The 16,418-nt window shown below is 40.7% G+C and overlaps 1 protein-coding gene across 6 annotated transcripts in view; it reads right to left on the bottom strand.

Annotated features, from left to right (window-relative positions):
• The window catches only part of CAMK1D (calcium/calmodulin dependent protein kinase ID), a 219,533-nt gene that overhangs the window by 29,869 nt on the left and 173,246 nt on the right, over positions 1 to 16,418 (bottom strand). For all 6 annotated transcript variants that reach the window (XM_040547397.1, XM_040547406.1, XM_040547415.1 and 3 more), the window contains 3 exons: positions 15,188 to 15,326; positions 10,695 to 10,821; positions 1,936 to 2,011 (listed from right to left, as the gene is read on the bottom strand). In XM_040547397.1, coding sequence (XP_040403331.1) covers positions 1,936 to 2,011; positions 10,695 to 10,821; positions 15,188 to 15,326 — 342 coding nt within the window. The remainder of the gene's footprint in view (positions 1 to 1,935; positions 2,012 to 10,694; positions 10,822 to 15,187; positions 15,327 to 16,418) is intronic.

The following is a 16,418-nucleotide window of genomic DNA, read 5'->3' as shown; positions in this document are numbered from 1 at the left end:
TAAACAAAGCCTGGCCTATTTTAATATATAAAAGCTATTTTGGGTCATATATAGTTTATGTTCAAGGTTAAATGAAAATATAAAGAATGAACTTTGCACAGAGTGGATAATGCAGCAATGAGGTGTGTCCTGGCAAAAATAGTTCTACTACACCATCGAAAAGTTATTCATGTCGACGAGCCATGAAATGTTTGCATAAGGAGAAAGGGAACAAAGCAGGAATGCTTTAATGCTGTGCCTCATTGGAGCTGCCTTTTTCCTGCAGTCTTGTATAACTCTGACAGTTGTGTAAAAAGGAAAAATAAAAAAAAAAAATAGAAAGGAAAGCACTGCTAGTTCTGGCATGAAAAGGCATTTGTTTCTGCAGCAGTCAACAGCTAGATGTGCTCTCCTGAACACAAGGAACAGGATCCTTGTGCTGTGTGGTTCCCTGAGTCAGCCCATGGTGACAGCCTGACCTCGTCTTGAAGACTTGCACAAGGTAGGGATCGCTCCTGCTTCAAAATCAGCTACACTGTGAAGATGCAACTACACAACTGCTGTTTGAACGGTGTACATGAGCTTGGGGTCCTGAGCCCTGAGCACAGAACAGCCCATCAGGATGGGACCTAGAGAAGGTCTTCCTACAGGTTCATGGACAAGAAGTTCTGCATTTCCCTCTCAACCCACGGTGATTTCATATGTTCACACATACAGAGATGGATTCAGATGATGGTTTCCTGAAATATTAGGGGTGCTCTTCTCTGGGTAGTGCTAATGACCCCTGGCACCAGTATATCCCCACAACAACAGTAGCCAAGACACCTCTGCAGTTCTTGCAGGCATTGTCACTGGAAGAGGAGGGGGCTTGCCCACTCCTATGGCTCACATGCTGAAGGTGCACCCACATCCACAGTACCGGCTGTCCAATTTCATGGAGACAAACCTGGATATAAGCAAAACCTCTTCCCCATGAGGACAGTCTAAGCATGGAACAGGTTGCCTTTGTATAGTCCCTGAGGAGGATTTCAAGAACCAACTGGATAAAACCTTGGGCAACCTGGTGTGACCTGAAAGACAGGACTAGAGATTTCCCAGGATCCCTTCTAATCTAAATATCCTATGGTCTTATTAAATCTTTGTAAAGAACAGTGGCAGATACTGAATGAAGACAGGCACTAAATCTCCTTAATCATATGGGTTCTGAGACCTATCCACCACTTTGGGAAATGCACAAAAGTCCTGGTCCTGTAGCTTTCTCAAGTAACTAGACCCTACACTCTTGACTAGCAATTAGTCCTGCCAGAAGAGCAAACTCAGCTACAAAGGCAGAGGCTCAACTGCTTCATGGAAAAGCAACGGAATTGACAGGGCAGGAATCAGCTCATCCTCTCCTATGGGACTTGAAGGTTGAAGGTGTTGGATGCGTTAAAGAAAATGACCCTCCATTTTCAGTAAAAATCCCAATATTTTGTATTATCCTTTGGTGGAAATAGTTCACCGTGGTATGTAAAAAGCTCTTGTCTTCTTATCTGCCTGTGGCCCTCCCCAAGGAAGGAGGTGACACCTCAAGAGAGGTGACACTTCAGGATACATCCATGGGCATGGTGCTGCGCCCTGTGGACATGGTCAAACCTGATTCTGATCAAAGCTAACCTGAGCAGGGGAGGGAACAGCTTCATTGACATCACAACTTGAAGAAGTCCATACTATTGTACAACGTGTAATTTAGGCAGGAGTAGGGATTTTTGCCTTTTTGAAGGTTTCTCATTCATTTCCTACAGCTTCTACCCAAATTCAGCCTTTACATAACTGGGACATGTCCAAGGTTCATGTTATCCTGGCTCACAACTGTCAGAGACGAACTTTTTTGGAGCAAAATAAGCAGGAAAATATGTGATGGGAGAGCATGTCGCAAGTCCCAAAGCTGCCTGTGAAAACCCAATGGATACTCACAGGATGTATGCGATGACCCCAATGGACCAGCAGTCCACAGCTTTGCTGTAGGGTTTCTGGGCCAACACTTCAGGAGCTGAAAACAAAAAGCCAAACAAGCACGTTACAAGACCAAACATTTGAAAGTTGCCAAGAAGTAGGATTTGATAGTGCTCCCTGAATCCTGAAGCTTCCAAAGGCTTTTTGTTGCCTTCCACATTCAGCCCTCATATTTGCAAAAATCATGGTGTTTTCAAACCTCAATGAGAAGGAGTATTCCTGAAAGGGAGAAAATTCCCTATTTTCTTACTCCAGAGGAAGAAATGAAAAGCAGGCACATAAAAATATATAGCAGTCTGAGGGGAGCAGGGCCATCAGCTCCCTGCCAGAGGAACTTTAGGAGAGTTGGAGAAAAATGGAGCTGAGAAAAATGGAGCAGTGTTGAGATGCACATTCACCCTGCCAGCCTCACAGCTCCACCACTTTGTACTGCCAAAAGAAGGACTTCAAGAGGCGACTTAGAAAGCATACTGTGTCAGAGAGGTGATGTGCTAGGTCTGCAGGAGAGGAAGGAGAGCTGTTGCCATGCTACTACCAGCTGACCAACGAAGCCTCCTGGATGCCAATGTCAGAGGGATTCATTTGTCCTCCTGCCTCTGGGAGTAAGAAATGAAAAGCAGCAGGAACTGGACACATGCATAAAGAACTGAGCCTTCTCTGCCTCTGCTTAGCTTTCCACCAACATAGCTTGAAATTTGTTAGAAGTGAGAGTATGGCCATTTATTGAAACTCTTTTTGAGTCTGCTTTCCTTTCTTCAACCAGTGAGAGTTGAAAAGGTGATTTATATTTTTATTTGGGAGCCTGGAGTATTATGTTTTCCCTGTTGGAAACTTTCAGTTGCAAATGCTTAAACCTAAAATTTAAAAACCCATGACTCTAATCTTTTTCATGTAAAGAAGCTTTTGCATTTTCAAAGCAAAATATCGACAATAATGCAACAAATCACTGCTTGTGGCATTCCTAAAGCAGACTCACCACACAGGCTCTTCAAAACACAGTATTTCTTCTGAGTACTCTGGAGTTCAAATGCTCCACAAAAAAATCGTGGAGGGTAAGTTCCATCAAAAATATTTCTGTAGTGTTATGCCTTACTGTGCTAGTATTCTTACCAACCACAGATCAGTTACTTGAAGAACGGTGAAAAAATTTGTGAAGCACATATATGTATTACAACTCGAGCATCACATTTATTTGCTATATATGCCTTGGGGTACTGGTAAGGACTCTTCAAAGAGTTATCTCCCTAAGCTAGACAATCCAACAAAACTAAGGTCAAAAGTGCCAGCAAGGAATGGAACAGAAAGCAGTAATGAGAAACTGAAAAAGCTTTCTGGTGCTTGGGCATGAGAGTTTAAAGAAGGGACTGAAGGGAGGACAGTGCACAGGGCAGATGAGGGAGGGCATCCGGGTTGTATTTCCACAAGGAGCAGAATGATGGAAAGGGTCAAGTCACAATGGGGAGACATTATATAAAAAAGAAGAAAATTCAAGGAAATGTGGGTAAAGATATAGCTGGCAGACAGATTGAGAAGGCTTTGGAAGTGCGGCGATTGCCCCAGTCTGCAGCACAGGGTAAATGTAACCCCAGTCTTCAAGTCATCCAGCAAACTGGGATCGTTGCATGCATAAGAAATTTAAATGATATTTCAGTTCATATATTGTTAATCTTATTACACTATTGCAAAGTGTGAATACCCCAACACCTATCCACTGCATGACAAAGGAGGTTTCTCTCCACTGCACCTAGCACAAAGGGCTCCTGACCTGGCATTGGGTGCTTGGCAAAAGCCTGCACCCCAGTTCCTAAGAAATCCCTGACTCCCTCCAGGACTTTGGAACATTGCTGTAGTTTATCAAGACAAAGGTAAAAATGCTCTTACTACAATAGTGGATGGAGCTGTGTGAATATAAAAGACATTTGTTTCCACCCAGATGTAATTCTATTCCCATTGGCTGGGTCAGGGTTTATCTGTCAGGTTGGTGCTAGTCAATCCAGTGGGAGTGAACTTGAAGAACTTGGGAAAAAAGAATGAAGCACTGGACAGTCATCCTATTTGGCTTGTTATTGCCTCCCAGATGACTTGGCAAGCTGTTAGCATGGCAAATTTATATTTCTCTTGTTGCTCGTTTAACAGTTGTTCCTCAAAGTCGATCAGGACAACCTTCCCAGACAATCTTTGCATCCCTTAACGTCATTTTCTTTCCTGATTCATCAAAATTCAAGTTTTCTAAAAAGAATATATATTTTTTTTCCAAAATGTGCATCAAATAGGGCTTATAAGACTCAGCTCCCTTTTCTGTCCCATCCCTTGTGACTGAATTTTGTGACAAAACATGCTGAAGAAGTAAGTTCATTTTCCCCTGTGCTTAGGTGGTTATATGTCTTCCAACTCTGCCATTCTTCCAAATTTCCAAAATTTTATTCACATATCTCTTCTACCTTTGACTGTCTGTTCCTGTTTGCACCATTTTCAAGATTGGTGAACATTATACATTCCATATCCCCCAAAGGAAACATTATGCAAATGGCTCTTGAACACCACAGATCCAAGTGAGCTCCTGCCATTATACAGATATGCCACATTAACATAACAGAAAACAAATCTGAGATGAGAGGATGTGAACTATATAAAGATTCTCTCTCTCTTAAACATCAAAGCTGTGTTGAAGCATTTCTATCTGTTTTACAGAAGTGAAGTACGCCAATAACAGGCAATTGTTGCTGTGGATGGTGGCAGGTAAGGACACCACAGGATGAAGCCCAAGGCAAATGTAAGGCTATTACCTCACCTTTGGTAAACTTTAATGAAAAAAGTCAGAAGCTTTAAATAACTATTTTGAGGCCAAATTGCTGCTTTTGTTTTTTACTCCAAAGACCAAATATGCAACGGAAGCAGAACATAGCCAAGCATCATCTGTGTCTGATATGCAGAAAAGATGGAAATATTTAATGAGCTGAAAAACAAGTCAGAAAAGCCCTTAGAAATGACAGTAGATCGGTGCCCGCAAAAGCAGGAAATGCAATGAAAAAAATCCAAGAGCTGACGGTGTTAGAGGATCAACACAGATGACTGAGGAAGCAAAACAGCAGTAAGGAGAATGGAAAAGTCAAAACTCCCATTTCTGGTGCCAGGAAAACACCAGCTGAGCAGAAAGAAGACCTTCATTCTTTCTGAGCAGCCAAAGCAATCGGAAGGACAGGAAAACCAATCCTGAGTGAGTTATACCTTTCTTTGGATAATGAGGGCACTCCACTTCCAGGCCAGATGATCTGCTGATTTACAGTTAGGGGTGGGTTTTGTGCTTTTTTTCCTTTTTTTTTTTTCTTTTTTAATAAGAGAAAAATTTAAAGGCTTATTTAAAATGGAGGTTTTAAGAAAGTGTTCAGAATAAATAAGTTTGGAAGCCTTTCAGAGCACTGTGCCACTACCCCCCAGTGGGCACAGCTATGCTGATAAGCTCCCTAAAAATGCAGCTGCTGGATGCCAAAACCAGCAATCCGTGCTCTTGCAAAGAGCTCAACTGATGGGGATTGCTCTGATACTTTAAGCCTGTTGAACTAATTGTACAAGTAAGTCATGAGGGTGCCTGCTCTTCATACCAGCCTCATGCTTAAAAGCAGTTCTCCTTCACTCCCATGATGGTGCTACTCCCCGCAGATTTTGCTGTCTCACAAGAACTCAATCTAATGCTATTGTTCTGTGGTTTATATGGCTTCCCACAAGCTGCATGCCAGAAGGAATGATGCATTTCAACAAAGGGTGCTGGTTTTGAAGATTCCCCATAGGACTGACAAATCAGAATGCTGCCATAAATGTGGGAGGAATAAAAAATAAAAATATTTAAATAAAGTTAAAATAATCAGGGACTTGATTACATTGGGCAGGGACACAGCTCAATTTGCCCTACAAACTGGCCTTGTACAAGCCAAGGCTGGGATTTCAGCTGGTAATTATTTAGCGCCAGTTTCCATCACTTAGGCAGGTCTCACATGGAAAGCAGGGTACAAGATGGCCATGAAATCCAAGAAAGAGGATGATTAACAGTCAGGGTTTGTAAGGCACACCATGCAGAGCCGGTGTAAGCCCTGTAGTATAAGATTCTTGAGGGTACCACCTTGAGAGGTTGGACAGAGAGGAACCCCACACCACTGAGCAGACAGCTGGTTGCACTGAGGCCTACTCTCTTGCTTCAAGCCAAAGGTGGTGCAAGAGCAGCATAAACTCCACTGCCTCCATACACAATGTCTTCTTCACAGTGCAACAGGCTAAAAGGCATACAAAGCAGCTTTACCACAAGACCAGAGCCCCTATTCCACTGCCTGATGAGATGAAAAGCACTTCTTTCCCTCTCTCACGCAGTCCTCCAGAGTTCAGCTTGTCCTGGTTGGCCAAGACTTTGCAGTTTGGTGCTGTGTCATAATGACAGTGAGGTTTTGGTGTAGCCCTGCTGGTTTCTTTTGGTACAGTTGTCCCTTTTTCGTGTTACTGAGTCAGACTGAAGGAGCCATCATGGGAAATAATACAGCTACAGCCACACACCAGCACAGTCCATTTCAGGGAGCTGAGCAGCTACACTGTCACCAGCCTGTGCCTTGATGACAGCAGTTCCCATGCTTTATTTTTACTTTCTTACTCATGTTACTACCTAAACAATTCCTGGGGTTGCTTTTTGCTAATAAGGATTTTCCAAAGGCTTATTGAATATTTTCAAACCTTTTACTCAAAGGATACCAAGTAAGTCAAAAGTAAACATGGAAATCTATTGTTTACTTAAGTGCTTCAGTTGTGCACAGGGCTAAGAGAAATGGCTTTGATAAGATCTGGAACTTCTACTGGATTTCTTTCAGAGCTAAAAGGTATGAGATGACCTTTCCTAAAGGCATGACACAGAATAAAAACAGCAAGTGAGGTGGGGTGTACAGAGATCAATCACAAATTCAGGGTCCATCCCAATCCTTACAACAGGGAAATATAAATAAATTTTACTTAAAGTTGTTTTGGACCCCAGAGCAAAAATTTTAAATCTCAGTAAGATTAAGATATTAGCCAGCCACAAACACAGTTAATAATTTAGTGTCTCTGCAAATGGAGATGAGAATGCTGAGACGGGTTTTCTAGCATATTTTCCAAACTTTCCAGTGTTCCTAAGTACCTTGTGAGTCTAAGTTCCATCTGCAAAAGTAACTAAAGCTTTTCAGAGACCAACTCTCACAGAAAGCAAGTCAGTGAGACCTACTTCCCAAATAACCAAAATCCCTTTAGAGAAATTTGCTGAGTGACTGGAGAGTCACTCAGTGAGTGCCCAGCTTGACATACTTCAAGGACAACTCATTTTCACACAGGTTTTAAAAACCTCCTCCATCAAAGTCAATCTCTTATAAATGGTCTCAAGCCAAGCAGCCTAAATCTGTGATGTTTAAAATGGCAGATAACTAATGGCTTATACAGATCTTGCCCATAATCACACAGATCACTCAGGGGCTTTGGAAAACACCACTTCTACTCCATTCTAGAAGGGGTGAGAACCATGCAAGCCAATCCACACATAATTTGCAATAAGATGTATCACAGAAGCTACCTTATTTTACCCAGTTTAAGTTGTTATCTAAAAGTTGGGTGTCCAGTCCCAGCTCACCACCTGGACTCCCCCCATAAGAGATGGAAGGACATAAGAGTGTTAAGCAGGTAAGAAAGTGGAAGACCTTCTTATTAGAAAAGGTTGTATTATCAGACCAAAAGTAAACATTTTGATCTATATCTTAAAAAACATGTCCCAACTATGTCTAATTGAGTTGAATTATTGTATTTTCAGCATAGGACCATAATCTTCAACAAGACTCCTGAAAGAATAAAGTCTCTGAACTCTTGACAGTAATTTAATCTGTAAGGCAGAGCCTTAAAAGCCAAGCCAATGTGCTCATGCATTACTGGTTATGCACATTTCAGACATCCTCCAATTCAATAAGATACAATTTGATTTTCAGGAAGAAAACTGATATTTCTTAAGAAGCTTAATTATAATCATACCCTTCCTTATTTGATGAATTTCTGAACCACATAGACAGGAATTTAGTGTCTCAGATACCACCATTCTTTAGAGCTAAAACTAAGAAAAGCTGAGTTAAAAATTGAAATGCGGAGAGTTGAAAGTATATCTTATTCAGGAAAATTAAACAGAAATGGCAGAGGGTCTTGCGTGCTTGCAAACGTGAAGAGCAGCAGACCTGAGTTAGGATCAAGTCTGGTACAAAGTCAGAAGCTTGTGCAGCATTTTGCCCAGCAGGATCTGATTGGATCCATTTCAGAATAAATGAATATATTTAAATATAAAGAGTAGTAGATGTTAATGACTTCTTAACTGAGTCCTGGTGCCTTTGGCATATGATATATGCCTATTTTTTTCCCCTGGGAATTTAAAAGCAAATTAAACTGACAAAAATAAGTAATTTCTTACTAAATCTTAGAAAATGGGATGCTCTACATATCTTTAAAGAAAAATGTTAGGATTTATGTTGTAAGCTGTGGATTCTTGAGTGTTACTTCAAATCTAGGTGAAATAGCTGGGGAAAAAAAATGCCTTCAACAAAAAGGGTTGGTAGAAAGGTGTGGGGTTTGACCGTATTTTTGTTGTGTCATTAGGAGGAAGGTCTGTTGCATTTATCTGAGGGCATTAAGCAAGTGCAGCAAATTGGAGTGAGGCTGGAAGGCATGAATGCTTTCAGATGCAGACAAATTGCAGACTGTGTATGCAGAAGATGTGTAATCAGGTGTAACAGTAACAGAGGCCCATTTGTGGGCATCATAGTGGTGACTGACAAAAATTTTCAGTGCTTGGAAAATGTTGTCTGGGCAACTAATTACTTTTTTTTTAAAAAAAAAAAAAAGCGATAAGAGGAGCTGTCTCCTGTGGAAAAAGGAAAAGGAATAGAACAAATATTTTAAGAGGTTTTCTTTGTGAGAGAGGAGAAAAACTCCTGTCAGCACTTCTGAAATAAGTGGCCATGACCTCTTGCACTGTGATGAGTGAATTCTGTGCTCAGTAAGGTAATGAGGGACCTGGAGGCACTTGTGTACCTATCAGCATCCAGATCATGAGTAATGAGAGCTCTCAAACACCTCTCCAAGTGCTACAATTCATGTCACGTGCTCTGAGAGTTTCCTCTCCAAAGCAGCAAGTTTTCTTATATAAATGGATATGCTGAGAAGCCATATGAGATCACACAGTGCCAGAGCAGTCACACTCCCTCATTTTCATCAGTGCTTCAACAAATATCATCTTATCTTCCATGCGTCTCACAGACTTATTTTAGTCAGTGCCCATTTCAGAGCAAAATAAAACTTGTTAATTAAAGAAAGAAGAGCTGACAGTAAAAATTATGAAAATTGCTGTCTAAGCTCTGTTCCTGCTAGGGCTTTGGAAGAAGATTTCCAGTCCGGTGTCATTACACGAGACAGTTATTCAGGGTGTACAGAGTACATCCTGACTCATATCTTAAAATAAAAAACTATGGGCTGATGGCTTCACAATGGGAAACCTTTTTTCTGTTGTTATCAGGACAAAGCATGCCTGTACAGCATAAAGATAATGGCTGGAAAAAAGGTATTCCTGGGAAAAGTCTGGATCACCATATAATAACCACATCATCTGTTTGGGTTCTCATACCAGGATATCATTGGAGGTATGAAAATGGAGGTGAGGTGGCAGCTGCAAAGCAAAAGGAGTCTCTCTCTGATGGGTAGAAAATGTCAGGTCTTTCCTACTCGAAAGCAAAAAAAAAATCCTTGGGGAAAGAACTGTCGTTTTAGTTTCATGTATTTAACCATGGATAAATACCAGAGATTAATGTCCCTGTCCCTGCCCATGGCAGGGGGGTTGGAGTTAGATGATCTTTAAGTCCCTTCCAACCCAAACCATCCTGTGATTCTAAGATTAATTTTACCATCTCACTGGCTAGCTAGGTATTGTAAGAAGCACTGACTTGCTGGATGTTCCATGCATGCAGTGAGCCTTTCAGATATTGTTTCCTCAAACAGACCCTGTCATCACCTGCCATATATTTCTCAAATTCAGTTGCTTTATTTATTAGGACACTGATAAATGTGCTCCTAATCAGTAGCCTGGTACAATCACTTCTGAATGGACAAAATATGGAACAATATATATGACAGGAAATAATTTGATACCACCAAGAAAGGTTCATGGGTCTGAAAATCTTTTACTTATTATATCAAAGAGACCGTAACTTAGTGGGGCTGAACGTCTGAATAAATGTAGCTCTTTCATTTTACTGTCTTCTGTCAGGGGAATCTGGGAAACACTATTCTTTGTGATTAAAATTATATGCTACATTATGTGAAGCGTCTTGGTTTTATAGGTGTTTGCAGATTCGAGGTATTTGACTACATTCTTCACATGTTTTTAATTTAGGTACAGGCAGAGGCTTTAAGAAAAATCCTTTTGTAAAGAAATGAAAGCTAATCCCACAAACCCTGGGCTGGACTGCAAAATTGGGACCCAAGAGAGAAGAGTACACAGGACACAACACCAGCAGCTTCTGAAATCTCTAGATCTAGCAAACACCTGTAAAATCTCCTGTGCACTATGTATTGGCACTAGAAAACAAGTTTGTTTGTTTGTTTGTAACTACCTTGATTTTCACTATGCTTCTGTATTGCAGCTGAGAGGAGTGGATGGACGGTATAACCAAACTTCTTACCAACATAGCCAGGAGTCCCGCAGGCTGTGGACATCACATCTCCTTTGCCCTCCATCTTTGACAATCCGAAGTCACTGATCATGATTTTTGACTCTTCATCCTGGCTGTAGTAAAGCAGGTTCTCGGGCTAGAAAGAAGAATAAGCAAAGTGGGGTTTGAATATGTAAGTCCAGTAACATTTGTTGGCTAATGCTTCATATTTAATACAATCCCTAGTTATACCATACACTAACTTCATTTAGTCCTCCTGAGTCCTACAGATTTGCTCATACAATCCATATGGAGAACCTCTCCAGACTCCTGTGTGGTGACTTATGGGAGAAGCTGACACCTTGAGCTTTGAGTAACTTGACTGTCATCATGAACTTCTCCTTTGGCACCCCAAATATGAACAAATCCTTATCTCTTACTCAGGAGGTGTGTCCAACATGCCAAAAGAAAAGAAAAAAGAGGGAAAAGAAAAGAAAAAAAGAAAGAAAAGGAAAGAAAAAAGAGAAAAGGAAAGAAAAATGAAAGAAAGAAAAAAGAAAGAAAAGAAAAAGGAAAACAGTAGGTGTGAAGGCAATTTTTACACTTTTTCCACTGGAAATCAATGGTTATGGAAGAGGTAATGCCTTTAGAGTTAACATAGTTGTGCAAGAATGTTTTAGCTAGAGCTGATTAGGAAAAAATACTGCAGAACTGAGCACAGTGACTTGTTTATGCTGAGAGAAAACAACACTCGCTCCACAAAGACCCGGTGGTTTACATCAGTATCAGCAAGTTGGAACGCCCAACCAACCTCCATGTGCCAATGTGCTAGTTCTCCATCCAAAAATTTGTGAATATCCTACAGCAAATCTCTCACTAGGTGCTGCGAGAGCACCCTTTCGGGGGTTTTCCCCTGCTTAACAACTGGACTTGCAAAAAGGTTCAGCCTCTGCTGGCACCCTGACAGCCTGGCGGTAACAGCAAGGCATCACACTGTGTGGACCATGGAGTCTTTATCGATAAAAATGATGGATACCCAATGCTTCAGCATAACCCTGGTGTGGACTACTTGCCAAGAAGCTGGTACAAACACCTACGCACATTCATTTTGTCTATCAGCCCGTTGTGTACTTCAGCTGTGAATTTCCAGAAAATGGCAAGAAGCAGCTGGGATCATGTAACATCATTAAATTCCTTGGGACACATCCAAGCTTGGATGTATGAGGAGGAGCAATCACGTTGCAGCAGCCCTGGCATCTGCCTTTCCTTCTCCTTCACCATAACCTCCTTCTCCGGAAAAAAAAGGTATGAAATGAAGGGGGCAGACATGTCCTCCAACCTACTCTGAGGTTCCTGTTCAACCTCAAGCAGAGGTTAAAGCACTTTCTGTCTGCCTGGTCGCAGCTTAAAGCCACATAGTGATGGCTTCATCCATGTGACATGATGACAACAGAGGATATACAAGCTAAGGGAAAGCTGCAGCTGCAGCTGTGAACCAGCTGGGAGTGAGGCAAAAAGAGAAATAGCTGCTCGTAGAAATGAAAATAATTATAGAGTGGTAGCATTAATGTTTTTTTCTTGTACCTCATAAGTCCAGTGCATTAGCTAGCCTTTATATGCCTTCCTGACCAACCAGCAGCCCTTTTCCAAACTCATGACATCCCTTGAGCCCTCCACTATATGGTTTTCTCTTCGTGCTCTCCCTGCTGCCTCCAGCCAGTCAAAATCTTACCAGTTTCAAAATGCAGGAAGCAATTCCAGACTGTAGAACTAAACAGAAAATCAATGTTTCTGGTATTGATCAGCTGAAGGGCTGGTAGAGTTGGTATTAAGGGAAAGACAACTATTTCCTAATTATTTCCACTGACTCATCTCAGGTTCCCCATTTACTCATGTTTACTAAAGCCCAGAAACCCACCTATTTGAAACTTAAACCTCTTTTAATACCTGTTTAAATCAATTCCACTTTTTATAAAATGAGCTGGTTAATTCCAAAACTATTAATAAGATGGCTTTGCACCAAGCAGAACTGCTCCAGCTTTTCACTCCTTTTGCCAATGCTGGACTTCACTGGACTTCATCTGCTGCCATCTCTTGTTAGCTTCTGCTACCTTATTGAGATTAGAGACTTGGAGCACAGATCTGCTTCTCCTAACTACAGCAAGTACTATTTTGGTATATGAATAACACATAATTGCAATAAATAATTGTTACAAATATTTCAATGATTGTATTTTTACAGAGTGGATTCTTTCCCAGAGTTTCATTTGGGGAGATCACAGTTTGAAACCTGCACTTATCTTGAAATTTTGAAACCACGAAAAGCCTTATTACATTCCCATTTTTGCCATCGTGGAATGTTTGCGTTAACAGAAATTTCACAGCAGGTGTTCCTCATATAGCATATTTCATGAGTCATTTTAACAACAGATATGCTACTGACAAACACTTGCAAACAAAAAGAAAGAAAAAGAAAAGAGCTAGCCTTTGCCCCAAAATACTGCTGGAGAATGAGATTCATTTGATCTAATTTCATCATGTCCTTAAATAAACTCTTGAAGCAGTTTGTAGATTAATCCACTTTCCATTTCCAAATATTTCATGTTTTATTATGGGAACCCTTAATAAGATTAATCTGTTTTAAAATAAGAGATACCATTCTCTGACTCTATGACTCTGCGATTCCAAGAGCTACAGCATCCCCTTAAAAGACAGATAGGAAGAGTAGAGTTCATACAGAGGAGCATCTGAATTAAGACTAGACCTTCCACCAAAGTCTCCCATGGCAGAAAGAGGTCCGAAGTTACTTCTTGCAAATTGAATCTGGGAGAAAGTTGGACATTAAATAAACAACACTTCAATACTGAAGCACTATGGAACTCTAGTAATAAGAGAATGTTTTAATGCCCTTCAGAGTGAAAGCTGGAAATGAATGGGAAATATGGGCAGCACTTGATGGCTGTAGGAGACAGAAGAGTAACTGGTGTCTCCTCAAAACAACCAACCAACCAACCAAGAAAAAAATATATATAAAAAGAAAAAAACTGAACATTATTTGGGACTTTTAGGACTAAACTGCACAATGCCAAAGCAGAAACACTGATTTGGTGGACATTATTTTCCTCCAGCAGATTCAATATTTTTCTTTAAAATGCATGGCCCATGATTCACATCAGCAGAGGGAAAAACATGCATTGAATTTTTCCCAAATTAAGGCCAGGGCTGCCTGGCTTGGGCTCTGCTCCACCTTAGAGAGCTGTGCTGCTGATGGCCACAGTGGTAACGGGTTCTGCTTTGGCCCTGCTGCATCACGGTTTGGAACAAGCCCAGGATTTGTTATTTTACCCCAAGCAGCATTTCTTATCAGCACTAGTTCTGGAGGAGATAAAAAAGCATATAAATAATATCTCTCATCACTACGATTTTTCATCTATCTTAAGGCAAAATGATGAGGTCACATTCCAGGCACTACAGATTTCACTAAGAGGATGTGCCAAAACTGCCAACTTGCAGTTTAATACCGGACTGCAATAGAAAATAAAATAATAACTTTAAAATAAATTTAATTAAAATTGTATTTAAATATTTTTAAAAAGAAAGACTTTGTGGCTCGTGACAACTTTAATATTAATTCAGCCTTTATATAATTCGACCTGTTTTGCTAAATTCCACTACCATTATGTGAGGACAATTCAAGACCACAGCATCAACATTCAAGGCAACTCCTGTTTCTAGCATCCTCCAAAACAAAAGCAATGGTGTTGTTTTATTCACAGAATTTTTAGTTTAATTTTTAGCTTTCTTTTGACATATGCATCTTTTACAAATGCCTACTGTTAATTTATTATTTAAGATGGCTAAAACCAGGAAGGTTTAGCTGTGTATTATGAAATCCAGGCCTTTCTGTTCATCTTAATGACATTTTGAGATATAAAGAGAAGACAAAACAGAAATAATGTTTGTTTGTTTGTTTGTTGCTGGTGATGGTTTTTACCAGCAAAGCTGAGGGTTTCTGATGTGATAACATGGTATAGCTGAAAGGACGATTATCTTAAAATCACACCGTCACCAAATGCTACTTAGAAGAATCCTTGCTGTGAAAAGTGTCTCCAGAAACATTGGACTAAATAGTACGATAGGAAAGTGTTCAACTTTCCCACACAATTCCTAGCTATCCATTATTTTTAAGTAAAATAAACATAGCACAGCAAATCTACAAGATAGTGTGCAGCAGTAAACGCTTCCCAGCTGACTGTCTTGTCTTAATGTAATGTTTTGGGTTTTAATGAATGCCTTTTTCTTCACATCATACATGCAAAACGCCCATCAACTGTAACAGCATTGATTGCAAGAGTCCTCATTAAAACCAATTACAATGGAAGGATACGTAGCCCTTAGAGCATCCCTCTTATGGCAAATCTTTACTGAAACAGCCAGTCCTAGGGGAGGCTGGACTTAGATGCATTAAATTTGCATAATTATGCAAAATTCATTAAGACTGCCTGGTCAAGCTGTGGTCATACCTTGAGGTCCCTGTGGACGATGCCCATTCGGTGCAGGTAGTAGACAGCATCCAGGACCTGCCGGATCAGGGTGCTCGCGTCCTTCTCAGTGTAGAACCCCTTCTCAACGATGCGGTCAAAAAGCTCTCCCCCAGATACTCTGGAAAACATAACGGGATACAGAGGCATGAGGACATGCTTTTTAAGATGCTTTATACCTCTCTAAACAATGGCCAAGGCCAAGCAGTAACTTGTCAGGAGAAGCACACATCCACTTAGAGCTCCAGGAACTCTCCAAATTTCCCAGCAAGTATTTGGTTGTGGTTTTCTCAAGGTCTGAGGACTGGACCAGAAGAGTGGCAAGGAATAAATAAAAGACATAACAGAACTAAACCAGAGACAACCATGCTACAAAGGAAAATAAAACCACCCTCCACCAAAGAGTGGTCAAAGACTTCCTAAGACTTGCAGATGGAAGTCATAACTACCTCAGTAAGAGCCAGGGGGAGCAGACACTGTTTTCCACCCTAGTTAACTCACCTAGTATAGGTGAATAGGTAGCAGAGGTGAATTCAATCTGCCCTTGCCCACTGATACCTGGCCCAGTGGAGACTGTGACATTCCCCACTAGTATGAGCTCTTGGAGGTCAGGTTTTGATATGCTGACCAAGGCTTGGGTTGGAGGCATGTTCCCACTCCGCTTTCCCCATAGGCGAGTGAAATGCATACAGTACTCATTGTCTATAGCGTATTAGTAAAATAGTAAATTAGCATTTACCCATAAATGTATGTTCATTTATCAGCAGCCACAAACCCTTTAGTCAAATGCGTTTTACTTGAGCACAGCCTCTCTCTGCCTGGCATTGATAGCAGATGGTTATTGATGAAGGAGCACGGATTATGAGCGCAATTAATCACCAGATGACACAGATGGGGAAAGGATTCCACTACTCAAGGAGGAAAGAAAATAAAACCTTGACATCTCACTATTTAATGTCTGCTATATTATGCTTTTCCTCCGCCCTGCTAGAAATAACACGTTCTGAACCCAATCTTAAATAAAGAATGGACACATTAAAACTCCCTGGAGGAATACTGGGGGAAACAAAAGAGGAAAGAAATGTCTGAGTAATTGAAATAATAAAACTGTCAGCAAAAAACTGCCCTATTAGGGTAAATAAAAGATTTCCATTTTAACAAGCAAAGCCTATTAAAAAATAAAATGAATGTGATATGTTTTTTCAGCAAGTTG

This window comes from Cygnus olor, chromosome 1, assembly GCF_009769625.2.
Source record: "Cygnus olor isolate bCygOlo1 chromosome 1, bCygOlo1.pri.v2, whole genome shotgun sequence".
Lineage (NCBI taxonomy): Eukaryota > Metazoa > Chordata > Aves > Anseriformes > Anatidae > Cygnus > Cygnus olor.
This window is presented reverse-complemented; position numbering and strand designations above follow the sequence as displayed.